The sequence below is a fragment of the Aphelocoma coerulescens genome, chromosome 3 (assembly GCF_041296385.1).
Source record: "Aphelocoma coerulescens isolate FSJ_1873_10779 chromosome 3, UR_Acoe_1.0, whole genome shotgun sequence".
Taxonomy (NCBI): domain Eukaryota; kingdom Metazoa; phylum Chordata; class Aves; order Passeriformes; family Corvidae; genus Aphelocoma; species Aphelocoma coerulescens.
Window position 1 is genome coordinate 90,413,965 of NC_091016.1, and position 19,533 is coordinate 90,433,497.

General features: G+C 36.6%; 1 protein-coding gene across 2 annotated transcripts in view; it reads left to right on the forward strand.

Moving 5' to 3' along the window:
* ME1 (malic enzyme 1) overlaps positions 1-19,533 on the forward strand; it is a 159,230-nt gene that overhangs the window by 42,444 nt on the left and 97,253 nt on the right. For both annotated transcript variants that reach the window (XM_069011234.1, XM_069011233.1), the window contains exon 3: positions 6,160-6,309. In XM_069011234.1, the coding sequence (XP_068867335.1) occupies positions 6,160-6,309 (150 nt within the window). The remainder of the gene's footprint in view (positions 1-6,159; positions 6,310-19,533) is intronic.

Sequence of the window (19,533 nt, forward strand, 5' to 3'; positions counted from 1 at the left end):
GAGACTGAGAGTTGGACTTTGTTTTTCCTTCTCTGGAATTCCGGATTTTCTCCCTTTTATACTGGACTGTTTTTTTTTCAACCTCAGAGCACATCGGGAGGACTTTCCACCGGGCACAGAGGGCCTGGCCCTGGCCCAAGCCCCAGCGCCGAGGAGACCAAAGGGAGGACTCTTAACACTTTCCCAGGTTTTTTTCCTCCACAGTGAAACATTTTATTATTTAGCCTTATTTTCCTTTTCCCGTGTGTTTGGTAAATAAATAGTTTTATCTTCTTCACTTTCCTTCGAGGAAAATTTATTTTTTCCCGAACCTGGGGGGGAAGGGGTAGCTGTGCCTTCTCTCAGAGGATATATTTCTAAATTTGGCCAAACCGGAACACTGTGTTTATTTCTCAGTTTTATTCTGTGATGTGTGTCTATTTCATTTTAAATAGTTTTTCTGATGCTGACTTTACCTGTGCCGTAGTTTGTGGCCCAGGTATTTGAATCTTCTCCTTCCCCTTACAATGTGAACAAACAGTGTGGCCCCATTTATAGTGCTGGATAAGCTGTGGTGGGACCTCCATCCATGGGAGGTATTCAAAACCTGACTGAACATGGTCCTGGGCAAACTGCTGTAGCTGACTCTGCTTTGAGCAGATCAGATGAGGCAATCTCCAGAGGTCCCTTCCAACCGGAGCTAGTGTATGCTTTCATAATGCAAGTCCATAGTATTTAAGAAATAAGCTTATATTTAAGGGATAATCTTGGATCAATGACACTGAACCGTGCCATAAATCAAGTCCCTCCTGATGGGAGAGAATTTGCTGAAAGTCCTTGCAAGGAGTTTCAAAGATAAGCCGAGACTTTTCCTTAAGTTTCAATGCTTCTAGATAGTTGTTTATTAAGTCTTATCAGAGGAACAGAGCCACTAGTGTGACCCAGGTACAGCATAGAAGGAAGAAAAGTAGGAGTGAGAGCTGATTATCAAGATTTACACAGCCTTTTAAAGATATTTTAACCAATAGTTACTAAAAACGTACATTATTTTCACTTTCCTACCAACTATTCAGTAACACGGGCAGGACCTGTGGAATTCTCTATCCAGTCATTCCAAACTACTTTTACTGCAGAACATGGAGTAGTAGAAGAAGGAGAAAAAGGTTTAGAGAACAACATCAATCCTCCATTTTGATATTTTTTACTCTTATCTATTTACTACAAAGAAAAGCCCAAAACCGCTAAATTTTTCACCCTGTGACAATCTTACATAGTAATCTATCACCTAATTCACACCACTGTATTTTCTAGTTCTTGTCTGACTGTTGGTAATTTTTTCCAAGGTTTGAAGCTAAAACAGTGTTGTTCAGGGGGGTAAGAACCCTTAAAAACAGGCAGAGAAATATTCTCGGCACTCTGGGTTCCTACAGATCAATGCAAATTTTTGTAAATTAAGTCAGGTTTTCCCTTAAGAATATTAAATTATATAAATCCCCAAGTACCCTCCAAATTGAATTGTTTCTTTAAGAAATCATATTTATACTGTGTGAACACCTAGCAGATCTAAACTGACTATTTGTGCCATGCTGTGTTTTGATAAAAAAAAAATATTTTCCTCGTGTATGATTCAGGCTTTATATAGCTGTGGTGTTTTCTCCATTTTTTAGCAAAATAAAATTGTATTATATGCATAGGTCTACATTTAAGACCACTGATGAAAGACTTGGTAATATTTGCATGAAGAAGATCCTTCCTTTTAAGACTGTCAACAGTGACATCTTGGGCTTTTTTGCAGACAAAATGCTTGTGTGAATTGAGTGTGCAAAAAGTTGCATGTGCAAAATGTGATTTGCAGATGTGTTTATAAGTTGTGTCTGACAATTTCATTGGAGTATGTCAATAAAGAGGCTGCTTGGAGAACATGTGCATTACATGTGTGTGAGCTCAATCCTCAGGACAATATGTGAACTCTGGTCTCCTATATTTATACTTGTATCAAAGAATTTTAAAGAAGAGTGACTGTGATCCTGCCACAATTACACCTTGAATCTCTTCACTGATGAAGAATGTCAGAAGATTTTAGCTATTTTAACTGGAACTTGAAATCTCAAGTGCTCCCTGTAAGGGCAGGTGCTCAAGGACAATCTTGCATAAGAGCATGCAGTTATTGCCTTGAGTGTAAATGTCCTAATTTCAGAAAAAAACCCAGTGTTTCTTGCAGTATGCACCTGGCATAGTCTTGGCTCCCATAGAAACAGTGACTGAAAAGAGATAAAGGGAGGCCATTGTTTTCCTTCTAGATCTTGGCAGTATGTGTTTTACATCAAAATACAAAAGATTTAGTACAAGCATTTAGATATTGCAGAGGTGGAAGCTGTTTAGTACCTTAGACAGAAGGGTATTGTCTGATGAAACATAAATGCTGTGTATGACAGCAATCTTACATTGGCAGGATTGCCCTGGTTTTGCTTGGAAAGAGGGGGTGTGTAAATTCATAAAGCTAAGTTGATAGATAGTACCATGACATGTTTTGGCACAGATGAAACGCCTTTGTGAACTCATAACATGAAATTGTTGGACTCTGAAATTCCAAAAATTCATACACAAAGTGAATGTGGAACAGCAGCACATCAATTGCCTGGTATGCTTGGCAAAAGGGACACAAATAAGAGGAAAAAATTCTATTCATCTAACTTAATTTAGAAAAGCTGTGATGGATTGTGAAAGTAATTTATTTTTTTTTTTTCTCCCCTGCATGTTCTTAATTGTTTTTCTTCTTGCTCTATATTGATACTGAAATTGTTGCTCCTGGCATGATCACATCTTCCTCCTGAGCTTTTCTCTCTTCAAAGAGTCACGCTGGTAAAATGTTATACTGGATGTGTTAACTGGATTAGGAGAGGGGCCATCAAATCACATTTCCAGAGGATTCCATCTTATTTTGTTTTTTTCTTAAAGTTCCCTGTTTTTAATACATTTTTATATAGATACTGAGGATACAGAGAATGGAGCAAAGTGTCTTACGAAGGTTAAAAATAATAGCCTTTCCTCTCACCCTCCTTTATTTACTCTCATATTTTTCAAGATAAGCGCAAATAAATTTGGAGTTTGTTCTGTTTTCACCTTTCCATTTTGCCTTGTAAACTGCATGCCAGCGATAGTTGGGCCAATTATCCTAAGAAACCATCAGTAACTTTCCGGTAGTTATATCAGTTTTCTTTTGGGTTTTGGATGATACGTGGTTTATATCCTTTTGTTGCTACTGTATTTCATTCCCTTCATAACAGCAGGCTAGTATGAAGCATTCTTAGGTGAAGTAAAGGCAAGGGGGGGAAAAGTGACAAACTGAAATTTGAGTGCTTGGCAGTCTCTTCTCTCTGACTTGCCAGACCTTGGGTTTTGTGCTCTGAAACTCTTCCCTGAAATCATCATTCAAGACTCCTTGTCTGAGGACAGATAATATTTTTCTCCCTTTTTATAGCACAAATGATTGTTCTCAGTGTTTTATTGTGTGTTTTCATTATGTTTTCAATTAAATGTGGGCTTCAGTAATAGATTCCAATAAATACTGAATTTTAAATTTATTTTTTAAACACAATGCTGAAAAAAACTTTATGCTTTTAGTTGTGTAGATACTTGGATATTGCTAAAAGATGCATACTTGTTATCTAATGCATTATAACCAACCCCACATTGAGGATGAGGCATTTTTGGTTTTCCCTTTAGAAAGAATTTTTGAGAAATCTGATACCCCCAGTGAAGCAAATTATGATGCTGAGAAAGAAGACATATACCTGCTGTTGAAAAGTAACCTTCTGATAAAAATTGCACTTCTCTAGAAATATTTTTCACATTATAATAATATTTATTGTGCTGATTTGTATATGATCAAGTATGTAATATTTGAAAATATAAGTAATATCCAGTTACTACTTTTTCAAGTTCTTTAGCGTATCCTGAATATAAAAGTGGCATGATAAATACAAATAAGAAAATAAAACCCCAGTGTAATGCTATAGGACAATAAAAGCAAAGAGGAGAGTTTTAAGAGAGTTTTTTGATTTGAAACCCGAGGAAGCCTTTTGCTAAGCTTTTAGTTTCTTTTGTAAAAGATTTCTTTACCCCATTTAAAATCTAGGCTTGATCTGAGTGATAAGAAAGGATGATTAAAAGATATTTTATACTCTTAAGTAGCCACACCTCATTTTAAATGAAAGTGGTAAAAAAAATAAAATACTGGCAACTGCTTCGGAACAATGCTGTGGCTCGCGTAGTACTTGCAGTATAGAGTGGGGGCCAAAAATATGCATGATATTCTCCAGCATCACTTTAAATGTTCTCTGGAAACAAAATTAATGTCTTCATGTATATTCACAACTACATGTGCATGAGCTTGTATTTCAAGATAAATGTTGGGATAGTTGTCCTCAGGAGAAAGGTTTTAATAAAGAAAATGCTCTGAGAATTCAAGGACATTGAAAGATATGCTATATCATAATGAAATACTGGGAAAATGAAAGGCTATAGGGAAATGTAATAATATGAAAGAAAATTAGTATGTATGTATGTATATTTGTAGCTGAGAAATACAAGAGCGGGATATAATTTAACCTTGGAGTACATTCAAAACTAATGTGTATGATGGAAGGTGGTTCTGATTGCCTCATGGTGATGGTATTTAGAGTACAACTGCAACTTTTTGGTTTATAGATCTTTATCTGTTTAGGGTCAAAAATACCCTTCATGACACAAGGGAAGGGATAGTGTTTTGCCTCACTTCTGTCACCTCATTACAGTCACCAATTGCCAAACTGGCTGCACTCGCCTTGCTTACAGGGCTTGTTAAAGGTTTACGTAACAGATCCCAAAAGAAGTGCTTCCCTGATATAGAGGGATATGCAAGCTAAGCGTGAATGGAATGCATTCAGATTTACTAAGCTGTTCTTTGTCTGATGGTTACCTGACTAGGTTTGTGTCTTCCTAAAGAATGAATTAGATTTTACTGAGGCATGTGATGCATAAATATGCAGAAGTAAAGTTCATACGAATAATATTTAAGTACACAAACCTTACTTTTGCCTTTGGAATGAATGTGTTCTATATATATCCTCAACACTTGTGTAATAAAAGGATGCACATATTAAACTTTTTGAGTATAAGTAATTAGTAATCCATTGTAAATTTAAAAAAAGTCCTACATAAATTGTATACAGAAATTAAGTTAAAGATTTTGTGTAAGCCTATTGGTATAGAAGACTACTTAGTTTTTACAGCAATACTTAACATTGCTAAAGCTAGTGAATAAACAGGTAAGGTTTAAGATCACTAAATTCCTAAATTTTAAGTGTTCACAAAATGACAGTCATACCTATGTGAACTGGTATAACTTGAAGTCACTCATAGACTCATATCATTTGTCACACTCAGCATTGCAATTTGGCTTCCCAGTTGGTGTCTTGAAACAGTAATGTAATTATTTAATGTAGGTGTGATGGTAGTCAAAAGTAGATCAAGCTAAACATGAACTTTTTTCACTCTCATTTATATGATTCTTTTTTTTCTCATTGGTGTTCTTTTTAAATAAATACAGAACTTCCTCAAAATTCATTTCAGTTAGGAGATACAGCATTGCAGATTTCATGTCAAACATAGACTTAAGGAATGAAAAGCCATGTGTGTATGCTTTGTTTTCAAAAGCTTTGTTTTTCAGTATTTATTTGAAGTGTTAGTTTGGATTTAAGATAAATTTCTATTGAGGCAAGGGCATGCAAAGCTTAATGGTTTTATTTCTGTTTTCTTTGGGCAAGTGAGTAAGCATGTTTAAGTTTACTTAATGCTTGTCTCATTTCAAGTGGAACAACTGATATATACAAATAAGGTTCTGACAGACCAAATCCTCAATTGCAGCACACTGTTTTATACCTGAGAGGGATTAGCTTCCTGAGTATGTAGAGTTTGACAACTTTGTTTCAGGTTTCAGGTTCTCTGTCTCAACAAGTTTGTTATCTTTTGTGTCTGGACCATTTGTGCTATTAAGACAAGGAAGAATTTAAATACTTTCAATAAGAGAGAGGCTATTACAGAACAAACATAATTTTAATTATCCAAACACTGCTATCTTTCTGAATCTACTTTATATGTTCCCTTGATGTCTGTCTAATTATATGTAATTCTCCACAGATACATGCTACTAATGAGTCTTCAGGATCGAAATGAAAAGCTTTTCTATAAAGTGCTGGCTTCTGACATAGAAAGGTTCATGCCTATTGTTTATACTCCCACTGTGGGACTGGCTTGCCAACAATATGGTTTAGCATTCCGGAGGCCAAGGTATGTAAGTTTATACTTCAAATAAAAGTAATTGTATCTTGTTTTCCTCTTGGCAGATTTCTGCAGAGGTTTTCTAACAGCTGAATGTAAGACAAAACTGCAATAATTGACATAATTCAAGCTACACTTTTGGTCTACATTAAAAAATAATTTGTACGTTTCTTATCTGCATTGAGAAGGCAAATGGTTGGTTTAATTACATTAAAACGTGAATATATTTTTAATCTTATTAACTGACTGTTTTAGAATCCTAGCTGCATGTTAGAAGACTGGAGAAAAATGGAACCTTAGTTTTAGATTTGTCTTAGGAAACTTGAAAAGCATAGACTTTTGCCTATATAAATATTTGTTTTATTGGTATTTTATACATACACACACACACAAACACACACATATATATATGTAAAAACAATATGTATACAAACCGAGAATGTATTACATATGCATCTACTGATACCTTAAAAATAATAAAGAAATCATCAAAATGCCTGTTTCACTGCTAAATAATTAATAATCTCGTGCTTCATAGGGTGCTTTTATTCTGCATCCAAAATCTGTATTTATAGAATGATGAGGAAGTGGTATGAAAGAAGGATAGACACTTCTGTTTCACTCTGCCTCTTGAACATCAGCTCACAGAGTTTGAGATTTATGGTGGTTGCTGTTTGAGAACATTGTGCATATCACTGCTTTCAAGTGCAAACTGGAAAACACTTTGGAGCCTTCTGCAGAATTTTCTGGCAAAGAAAGAGATAAATGAGCTGCATGTGCATAGCTCTGTTAACAGAAATAGGTTTTTTACAGTCAAGGCATTGATCAAAAGTAAGAAGCTTGCAAGATGTAAGGGAACAAATGACTGCTCACAAATTCTTCAGCAGGAGATATTTGAGAGAGACTTACGGCTTCAAGGTTTTGTTAATGTGAAAATCATTTTGGCCTTGTGACTGACAGAATGAGTCAGGACCATCTGGTCAATTGCAGAAGACAAGAATTCCCACTTCTGTGCACATTAAAAAGTTCAAAAATACCTCAAGAATGCTTACTTAAACCTGTTTAATGATCTGTGGCTTTTAGGTGCCTCCCTTAGTAAGAGAAGTCATCTCCTTTTTCCATCTCAGTATTTACCACCGTGGTGATTTATTGGCTTTCCAGGAAGTGCAAAACATGTTTGGAAATTAGGTCTTTGGTTACACTGGTCTCATTACCCCTCATTTTGATATTCATTGCCATATAAAATATTTCACAAGGAGCACCTCTGCCCATGCATGTAATTTTCCCTTTCTCCCTAGACATGTGAAGCATCTGTGGAGAAGAACACCCAGTTTAATTAGAGTCATGGAATTGTTAAGGTTGCAAAAGACCTCCAAGGTCATTGAGTCCAACTTTTGACCGAAGACCCCCATGTAAACTAAAGCATAGCACTAAGTTCCACATCCAATCATTTCTCGAACACTTGCAGGGATGGCAACTCCACCCCCTCCCTGGACAGCCCGTTCCAATGCTTAACCACCTTTTCAGTAAAGAAGCTCTTCCTAATGTCTAACCTGAAACTCCTTGGCACAGCTTGAGACTATTTCCTATTACCCTGTCATTAATTGCTTGGGGGAAGAGGCTGACCCCCACCCAGCTACAACCTCCTTTCAGGCAGTTGTAGAGAGTGGTAAGGTCACCCTAAGCCTCCTCAGGGCTAAACAACCCCCAGATCCCTCAGCCACTCCTCCAAGGACTTATGCTCCAGACCCTTCACCAGCTTCATTGCCCTTCTCTGGACATGCTCCAGCACCTCAATGTGTCTTGTGCAGTGGGGTTGGAACTAGATGATCTTTACGATCCCTTACAATCCAAACCATTCTGTGGTTCTGTGATCTTTGACAGACTCTTTCCTGCTTAAGAAAAATATCTACAATGGAGTCTCCCACTGTGGTGTTAAAGAGATACGTTTTTTTTTCTAAGAAAAACCTTTTCTAAATTATTCCAAAACCAACTATGAAAAGCAACCAATATAATTTAGTTTGAAATTGCATTCTAAACCATGAGTCATTTAGCATTAAGCCTTATATGCCAGTGTACCTCATAAACAGCATCTTCCATGAAATGGATGGAAAAAATTTTAATATTCAGAAGGCAAAAAGGAGTTAAAGATGTGAGATTTAGTTCAGGCTATACCATCTTACAATTTTGACTGATTTTTTTTTCAAGAAGTTGCAATTAAGGAAAAAGGTATAATCTGACCATACCTTAAAAAAAGGTATTCTGATCTGTAAGAACTGTATCTGCTTTATGCTGACTCGTAGGTAAATGCTGTCTTTATAGATAAGCGACTATTTTTCTTTCACAATGTATTTTTATTTCAGAATATTTTTAATACTGGCTCTTCCTACAGCTCAGAAAATGCTTGCTATTTCGTAGTTTAATACGTATCCCATTAGACACAGACTTGGAGGTAGATAAGTTCACAATTACCCAGTTGCTGCAGATCATATTTATCTCACTGCAGTTTGCAAGGCAGTGTCACATTTAGTTTACATCTGTAAGGATTTTTTCCTATATTCAGTATTCAGTTATACTTTTTATGTTTTGAAATGAGTTTGAAGCCCCTGACTTGCAAGTTATCTCTTGAGGCAAGGAACAACAAAAATTAATTTAGAGTTCAAAAAATAGGTGTCTAGTGGAATCAATGAGATCATCTTCTGTGACTCCCTTATGTGTTTTTAGAAGACTTTATGGGCTCACATGATGTGCTTACAGGCACGGAAGGACTCTGTGGCTCAGGCAGAGGTTTTCATTCTGAAGCAATATTTTGCAATTTTAGAATAAACATTCATGGCTGACCAGCTAACCATCTGATGAAGCATCATTTCTCAAGAGAACCAGCTGCAAAGCAACTTGACTCACTGATTTGAAGCTTGTCTGTATAACTGCCATTTATTTGTAAAATTCCGACTCAGCTCAAGATTGCATTACTTGCTCTGAATATTCAGCTTTAAATTCACCAGTTTAATGAATAAGAGTGTTACTGTAGAAATAAACAGTATGGATCTGATAGCAGATCTGTAACATGTACCCACCTACACCACATTGTTACATAAACATAATTTAGAAGACCAGTCTGTCTGGTCTTCTTCCTAACTGTTGAGGAGGATGAGGGAAGAAAGAATCCTTCAGGGGAGTTGATCAGAGAAGGAATTTGGACCTGTATGGATAGAAGCTTTACTTATGCTGGAAATGTAGTGGGGTTCTGGTTTTATTGTAATGCTCACGTTATCATTAAAAGCACTATCTCAGAATCCCTACTAGGTCTCTTTTTGGTTCAGAGTTTCTATCCATCATTTAAATTCCTAAAGTAAAGAATTCTTCAGTTGCACAAGGCACGTACATACGTATGACAGCTTTTGATTACTTACCCAGAAACAATCTATTTCTGTAAATAGATTTCTGAAATGTAACAGTTCTTTCATCCAACCAGAATAAATATGGGAAAGCTCAATGGAAATTTCCTCTAAGAATCCAAAATCAACTTTTTACATTGCATAGAGAACACCCAGGAGTTTCAGATTCTTGTGTAAACTCAGCATTCAGAGAAGGGAGGTATAATTGCCAAGTACTGCTATGCTGAAGACTTTGGACGTTGTTAAAATGTTAGGTGACTGTTTATATATTGCCATTCCTAGAAGGAAAAGCCATTCCAAACAGAATATGATCAGAGCAAGCCTTGGTAGCTGATGCAGCTACACAGCCATGGCAGAGTTGTCTGAAATAACTTCCCGATGCAGTCACAGACTTGTCAGGCTGACTAGGAGCCATTTTTAAAGAGCCCTGTAGGATCTGATGCAGTCTCTTAAAAGGCAAAGTATGTCAGCTTTGAAATTATTTACCAGATTTCCTCCTCACTGAAGTGCGTGACTGACTCAGCACCTACAAATTTGAGACTTTGTCCTTTCCTTTCCTTATGTTTCTCAAAAAGAATGTATTTATTTACATTTATTTTATGTATTTACATTTACAATGATTCGGGTGCATGGTATTTAATGCAAACGTTGCAAATGTGAGTTGTTTTTTTGTTGACAGATGTTTGCATGCTGAGATTGCCAGCTGCAAGAAAGCATCGCTTTTAATAAAGAAAAGAAATTAGAGAACAGGGAAATATTTATTTCCTGTGACAGGACATGCAAAATAGACTTTGCCATCAGAAGTTGCAGTCTGCTTGCCAGCACAAGGTTGATCCTGTGGTACATTTAATAATCTTTTTGTGGTTTTTAATGAGGCTTTTATTGGAATTATTTTCCTTAATTCCAATGAATGTCTGTGGCATCCAAGTCTCTTCAGAAACCAGATTTGGCTTACTGGAGGCCAGAAACTTGTCAAGTACTGCTGGATCACATGAGCCAAGAAAGCTCAGTTCCTGGAACTTTTTTGTGACTCTGTCTCTCCTTCAGATGCGTGGTGTTTTCTTGATTGAGACTACTGGAAGGTCTAGATTTATTTCACATAACTTTTTCACCAGTATAACAGCTCCCTTAGATTTTTTTCAGCACATTTAGATGGTTTCTTCCTCCCCTGGAAAAGCAAATATATGTATACATATGTCTATTTAGGGACTTTATTCATCTGATTGCTGCTATACATAATTAACTTAGTATCTTCATTTATCTAGAAGTGATTATTGCCTAACATAAAATTATATTAAAAGATATTAAAAAGTTTCACAGTTATTTTTCCTAGTATTTTCTCCTCTGAAAACTATGCAGAATTTTAATCTGTAAATGAAAAAAAGACAATGTAGAGGCTGTTTAACTGATCTCTTGTAATGTCCTGACTGTTAGGACAGCATATGAAATCAAAATGTTTTGCAATAAAGACATAAAGAACAACAAAATGCTTTTTTGAAAATAGACTGCTGGAATTCTGTTCTGCAGAAGGACCTGGTGTGTGTATTAACAACATGGTTCTAGTGGCAAGTTATTTTGTAACATTTCAACAGAGAATTAGTATAGCTGTAGCATTTCTTCTAATTTTAGGCAGTCTTTCCTTTTATGGCTTCTAAAGCCTGATGATGATGGCAGTTGCAAGCCCTCACCAAGCACTTTTGAAATACATGTTGGTCATTTTTCACTTTTGTCTTTTGTGAAGATGACAACTGTAGACATATTCCAGGCAAGTTTTTTCTCCTTCCTTTTTTTTCCCCCTGTGTATAGCCTTGCCATTGAGTTCATTGGCATGCAGTAATTTCACTTTCTGGCATGATTTTGGTCTGTTGTTACTTTCATCAAGCTAAAACTTAGCTTAGCATGCTGTTGCTTCCTTAGCTTGAAGGTAAGGCTAATAGAATTGTGCCAGCAAAATATTTGCCCTGCTCTGGAAAGCTGGAAAAGGAAAATTAGCACAATGAGAGAGTGTTGAATTCCTCTCTTCTCCTGGACTGTCTTTTAGACTGGATTGTGCCCAAGGTGTATTCAGTTTGGTCTGTCAGCAGACAGTAATGCTGCTGCAGGGAAAGGTGTGAGGATCTTGCACAGAAGATGTCAGCGGGCCTCATTTTAGTCTTGGAGTGCTTTGTAAATATTAAACCAGTTTTGTCATGTAAGAAATTATTGAAGGAAAAAAAATTATGTCTTGATTTTTGAAAAATTTATTATATTCTTCAGTTTATGCTCATGTAGTCATCTGGTCTCTCTAGAACTGTTAAATTAATGGCTTTTCATAATATTTTGCCAATAGGTTTCACCATTTAGGTACAGTGTGAATTTTTATTTTTAAATTAAACTTCCATCTCAGAATAAAATCATGAATGATTAGCCTGTGCCAAGCTGAGAATAGGAAGTCCTGACCTAGCATTATAAAATATAATGTCCTCCATGTGGTGGGGTTTTTTTGCATGTACTTGGTGCTTGCATGTAGGTATAACCTACAGCAGTACTTGTATTTACAAAAGTAGCCCTTGGAGTTATTCTTCCATTTAGTCTTGTCTGAGTTGGAGTTTACGTATTATTAGCCTCTTCCTGCTCGCATAAATTTCATATGTGATTTCTTCTGCAGGTAATATTTAAGGGACTTGTGATCATGGTCATAAAAGCTTTATCCTAAAGCACATCACAAGCATGGAATTTCTGGCTTTCAGACCTAAGTTTGTAGGTGCATTGCTCTGTTTTCTCTGGATGGAGTACATCTTGGCTGTGAGCAGGAGGAAATGAGGCCATCCCTTCTCAAAACATGACTCTCAAAATGTTTGGCAGCAGTCAATGTTTGGTCATTCTTAACACAGTCTTCTAAGGAAGACAGCTAGCAAGACTCAGTGCTTTCCTACAGATGTCCTTGGTGGTTTCTGAGCAAGAGGGCCAAAATTCAAGTACTGGCCGTGCCTTTCTGTTCCCTTGTTCACTTCTTTCACAGAGTCCCGGATATTTCCAGGGGATCCCTGCTCTCATTTGACTTGTACTGTTACTTTTTAATAATTTCTACTATCTGTTGTGTGAGGCTAGAACTGAATAGTCTCTCTTCTCCACAAGTCTGGGGGAATCAAATTTATCCTTTGAAGGGCATCTGCACTTTGAGCTAATGGGAACTTACTTCTGTGGGTTTTGGCATATGATTATCTTCCTCATTTCCTTATATCCCACTGAGACAGTCCTCTGAAACAAAGAAGTTTCATACAGATGCTTTTCACTAAATGGGAAAGACAGTTTGTGTGACAGTTATTAATGCAGTATTTATTAGAACCTTCTTCTTTACTAAAGCAGTCATCTTGTGGATCTACGTGCAGAAGACTGGACAGAAAGTACATGATCCCAAGTTAAATGTCCTTACTCTGAGTAATCTTTTCTTTCTAGTGCCAATACCACATAAAAGGTAGGCTATATCTTTTTCAACAAATAAACTATGTATCTGCATTTTAATATAGAGGTATTATTTTGGCATGTTACAGTTTCATATCAATAACTATGACTTGTATCAAAATATAGCCATGTTACTCTTCAATGTCTTCCTATTTTCCTGATTTTTAGGGAGGTTTTGACTCTATGCCAGCCTGCAATACTGCCTACTGGTTACAAGCTCCCCGATTTCCCAAAGCAGTACATTCCTTAATGAAATGTACTTTAAGGGCAGAGATTTTATTTAGATTTCACACCTCTACTTGGCCAAAGATTCCACTGTAACACCAAAGTATCAGGTCATACAGCACAGGAGAGGTCTACTCATTTGCTCTGTCCAACTCCAGCCATATTTATCTACTAAAATTTTCCCCTCGTGAAACAGTCTCTGTCAGCCTGACAGATTTGTAGACTTTCCTAATTATCAACATCATTTGACCCCCAAAGCAAACCTTTTAAGAGTCACTTCCTTAAATAAGAGAACTTTAACTTTCCTTAGTTCAACAACTTTTCAAGGACAGCCTATCAAATCCCATGCAGTGTCTGCAAATGAAGTTACTCCATCCTTCCTTTTGTACAAATTGATAGGTACAGTTGCCTTCTTTCTGCCTTGAGAGGCCTTGGGACAGCCCTGAAGTTGTGGCTTGCTCTTGACAGTAGTGTGCATATTGTATCAATTTCCATGGACTGGAATTCTGCACCATTCTAGCACTCATTTAGGACAACCCAGACACTGACAGCTTGTGCCACATGAACAGACAACTGCAACAGACAACAAACAACTTGCAACACATTGCTTGGGAAGTATGAAGAAAAATGTGTAAGCATCTTTGTCCCTTCCTAGGGCTATGCTGTGGAAGGGAAAGAGCTTGCTTCCGGGTATCAGTGGGATAAAAAATAAATGGTGTTACTCCATGTGTTTACAATTAGGTATCACCAGCAGTAGAGATTTATGTGTTGGAAACATGAGCTTATAGCAGAGAACTGTTATAGTTGACTGAGAAACATCTAGTGCAGGTTTTGGTTTTGTTGTTTGTTTTGTTTTTTTTAATATTATGATCTTTTTAAGATAGAGGGATCCTACGCTTTCTTTCTATGGAAAGAGTTTTCCATGACCCCAGTAATTCCCAATGTTATCATCTGATACTGCAAAACAAGGTACCAGTAGTATTCAGATGAGATGCCAGTGATTTAAAAGCATTACATTGTTTTATTAGTTCATTCTGTATATATCCCAGCCCATGCCCAGAGGATGTTTTCCTTTAGGGGTGTGCTTATGCTGGACTTTCTCCAGCTCCCATTTTCTGTACATCTGTTGCACATCCTTCGACACCACCCAAATCCCCTGCTTACACATTCAGCAGCTTCTCTGTTCAAAATACTCTCATTACTCAGCAGTCCAACACTGTCTCGTTGCATTTCCAATGCAAGATATTTAGTAGCTTTAAAAAAAATCCCTACAGTAATTCCTGTAACTGTATTTGCTGAAGTCCAAAAGAGGAAGGAAAAACCTTAGAAAAATCACTGTAACTTTGCAGTAGCTTGCCTATTCTAACATCATAGTTTTCTGTCTCTGTTTAGAAGCTTTCTAAATAGATAGGGTAAATAGTCGAGTCTTAACATGAAAAATCAAAAGTGAAGACAAGGCATAAAGATTTTCAGCCTTTAAGAGCATAACAAATGGGATGATTGTGTGTTGTAATATATCTTGTATTTCTCTATATGTCTAGATGTTTTGGTCCAGGAGATTTTTACATACTACATTTGAGAGAGCCATATGCATAGGAGGCTTCTGAAAAAGGCAAGAAAAAAAGCTTTGGGATAGAAGTGGATCCTTTTATTTCTTGCAAGGCACTTTCATCCGTTTTTAGCAAAGTTTTATAGCTGCATAAAACTGTTTTCTTATGGGCACAGCTCAATAAAAAATGTCAGCAGTGTTAATTATAATAAGCTTAAACATAAAAAGACCAGGTAATAATAACTACTGAATCTAGTGTAGAGTAGCAGTAACATCATGTAATTTGCAGCTGGGTGGAGAAAGGTTTGCAAGGCATCTGACATCCTGACCGCTGCTCTTTGAGTTAAGTGGTGACACTGAATGTCAGTTCTGCTTCTTTGGCTAGTGAGTATTAGCTGATTAAGCCACATTCAGGAAATCCAGTATCTTTTAGAAAATGGTGGGTAAGGGCCTGCTGGGAGCATAGATCAAATAGATGAATGTGCATAAACCAAACAAAGCAAGTTGTTTTTGTAAGAAAAGCAAGAACTTCCAGCTGAAGGCAGACAGTGATATGGAAGACTTAAATCAACTGGCTGAAATAAGGGAACCATTTGCTGAACCATAAGGCATCAATTTACTAAGAAATATTAAAAAAGAAAAGCAAGCTTCGGTTTTTACTGAAGGAGAACCCATGCCTTTGGCGCAAAGATGGTCAAAAGCCAGTTGTCATTTTTGCTTCTTCGTTCCCAAAGTGACTACATGTAAAATGAATTTTGTTTAGTCTTAAGGAAGAAGGGAGTTTAGGAGATCTCACAACTTTATTTTAGTACTGAAATTAACTATTGTTTTCAGCATTCTGGTGGAATTTTCCATCTAAAGGAAGAGCCTGAGACAAAGTTTCAATGTAGCTGTATTACAGAGACACAGCAGCACATTTCCATTTCAGAAGTTCCCAATATTATGAAAACTTTGTTATTTCAGAGGGTATTTTTGGTTTCTTTGAACTTTTCTCTTAGAAATCTTTAGATTTATTCTAAGCACATATGAATGTACAGGTTTGCTGCACTGTATGTTGAGGGTCAGCTTGTTCATAAGGCCTGTTTTAGGCAACAGTACGTCTGAGAGTTTCCTTTGGTCATCCACAAGGAGCTTCTTAAACATGACACGTAGATATTTATCTCTGGCAGTGAAAATACAGAACATGGTTTGTTTTCTGTTCAATTAAATAATTTTTTTTTCATGAATAAGTAGTATATGAGCATGGGGAACTTTTCATTCTCAAGAAAATAGTGTATTTAAAAAGATTTCCATTCTGCCTTATTTCAGTTTGCTGCAAGCAATGTGCCTATTTCTCTGCTTTTACTTTGCCCCTTAACGTAGAATGTAGCAAGCTCCAGTTCATGCATTGAAATGAGATTCTTCTTGAAGGTGGTTGTAATGTCAGTCATTTGATGAATGATTGGTATGCCACATTCAATCCTACAGTGAAACAAATGTCGTCTTTGAAAGATGACTTAAAATATGGCATGTAGACTTCCAAAGGCAATGTCCTTGTGTGCTTTCAAACACTGGACTCGAGCCTTTGATTCCTTGAAGAGGCTGGAAGCTCCCAAATGATGTTTCAGAAACACTTCTATTGTGACTGCTAGATGATGCTTTTTGAATACTCTCTCACTCCACAGGACTGGCTCCAAGACTCCTCGCTAGGTCCATTCCGTATCATGTGCTTCGTTTCCTGTGTGTGTAGTGAAGACCAGCAATATTAGGTTGTGTTAGCTGGTATCGTTGTGTGCTGTGATTTTTCCCAAAATGTTGATGGTGACTTTATGAAATAAAAAACTTTACATAGGGTCATGACTGAATTTTTATAAAAAGGCGGGAAAATATATGACTATTTGCCTCTAATGGACGAGGTTAATTTTTATCACAGTGGGCCAGATACATTCCAGATGTTTAATGCTCAAAATGTTTCCTTGGGGTTCCATCTATTCTAATTCTTTTCTCAAATTTTGTTGTAAAGGCTTCTAGTAATTTTTAATTGAGTCAGAAAATCATTATTTTTTCTTAAATATATTCAATTCCCTGTAATTAGAACCACTTTTTATAGGTAATATACATTTCCTGGGTTTTGCTGGAAAAATTCTAATTCTTCTTCTGTGAGCGAATTTCAGAAAACAACTGGTATGTTGGAGCTTTGTTAACATCAGATAACATAAATCTTAAGAATAATCATGTTACTTCTGTCTGAGATAGATCTGGACCTGCAGCTTTTTTCCCCTATGTTAAAAGTTGTTATTGAACACGACTAAAAATTTGGTCTGTCTCATACATTCATTCATGATGTAAATTTAACAGGAAGTAAGTACAGAAATAGTGCTGCTGATCAGGTTGTTTACATTTTTTAAAATGTGCAAATGGTAAATGGAGACTTTTTCAGAGTGTTCATTTTCAGCAGTTAGAGTCAGCTCTACAAATGGAGGATAGTGTCTCATTTCAGAAGTGACATTTTCAATGAAGTGGAAGTTGGGTAGGATATGTTATAAGAAGAAATAATTTTTGTTAAGTCTTCACTTTTGTCCTGGTTAATAGTTACTGAGAGCAAATTATGGTGATTTAAAGGTCAATGAAAACTGGCCTCAGAGGACGTTATTGTCTAAATACGGGAAACTTTCCATGTTCCAATGAGCCAAGGCAGCACAAGTTGTTGAAGTAAATAGGACAGTGATCTCACTTGTTTGAGTATTTCACAGCTCAAATAGCATTTAAAAGTTTTTTTTAGAAAAACATCACTAGCATTGCAAGATTCCTAGTAGATAACGTGGTTGATGTTGTAGATGGCTTTCTATGCAGTTAATATTAGCATAAAATAATAGAAACATGATAGCTATTGAAGCAGAACAGTAGGTTATTTTTTTGTCTTAAAAATGAATGGGTCTGGCTCTGGTAAACCATTCTCTCATTCACAGTCTTCAAATCGTTCTATTTGTGTCCATTAGAGTGTAAGTAATTAAGTTATTTATTGAGCAACTGTCAGAGGAATTTAAGTAGCTTCTGGAGCAAAAGAGCTCCAGTGCTTAAACCATAGTATTTTGCAAAGTCTGCCTTTTCCTTTGCAAACACATCCCATTGAATTGCTGTTGTGTGGTTAAGCAACAATATGTAAAAGCTGATTGTCTAGATGAGTGATACTTTAGAAATATAGTTAAATCAACAAATTCATGTTTTAAGACTATAAAGATATGATTTAATTTACTCTTTTGCTCTATGAAAAGGATGCATCATTAGTTTGAACATTCAGACCACAAAATGCTGTGCAAAATTGGAAAACAGTGTTAGAGATCTAGATATACAGTAAAGAGTATTTTATATGAGTGTTGTGAAATGTCTGCAAGGACTAAGTCCATGAAGTGTTTACTGTGAAGTATTTTTAGTATAGTTTGAGGTGAACATTATGGTTTCCAAAATTAAGTAGAGATTTTTGGATTATTAGTGAAGTGTCAAGCTATAATTACTCTTGGTACCATGTAAAATTGGTTTTAAAGTTTTTCCAGTGTAAGGCTTGTAATGTTGTTGCTCAGATTATTTTTACAATGTAATGTTTTTTTGGGTTGAACGAGAGCAGTTGAGGAATTACTTCACTGAGTTGCTTTTTATTGTACAAAAGCCTTGACTTCTTTGCCCACTTCTGGAACCTGAGTTTATCTGATAGACATTTTACAGTGTAAAAGCAGAATGTTTCAAGAAAAAAGATTCTTTTTGCAAAAATCTGTATACACTCAAACTCATAATGTAGAGATTACATGCTTTGGTAGCAAGAACAGGCATCTCAAAGGGCTGGAAAAGTCCAGACTTGTGGGAGAAAAGTAGTAAGACAGGACTGATGCAGGTTTTGTCTCTGTTCCTTTGTCATTTGCCTTCAGTCTGTACTGCTGTGGGCAACTTGACCTTTTTTTTTCCACTCTCTCCTCTGTTGTGTTACAGTTTAGAAAATGTGTGCTGTGTGCAAGCTCTGAAGCCTGTTTCAGATGCAGAAGGCCAAATGGGGCAATGTCTGCGTGATCTGGCCCCTGCCCGGAGATGTATCAGGAGTGTTACAATGAGTTACTTAACTCACTGTGTTGCAAATTGTGGAATAGCAGCCCCTGGTTCCCTGCTTCCCTAATCCCACATGGGGTGGAAGAGGGAATGTGCTGAGACCTGAAGTCAGGTTTCTGAGTAAACCCAAGATATGGGCAAAGGGAGTTTTATGTGGAAGTTCCTGGAATCTGTGGGGTTGCTTGAACCAGCTCTTCTGACTGAGTGCCACTGGATGAGCCTCTTTGAACCACACAGTGTCCATTGTCAAAGAAACAAGGCAGAGTCACGGACTCTAGTCGAAGATCTTGGGCAGGCTTGAGCATAGTGTGGATATTGTATTTACCTCTGGCAGCATCTGGAGCACTGCAACTTGCTGGGGCTTGCTTCAGAAAAATTGTAATCTTAAGTAGCTATTTAGCCCAGTGGTATTTTTTAATGCTTTAGTTTTTTAAAAAAATTTCTATCATTATAATTTATTTTTAAATAATGTTTTAACATTTAAAAAGATTCTGTACTAAAAGATTCTCCCAGCTTCTGAGTCTTTGTGTCACTAGAGTG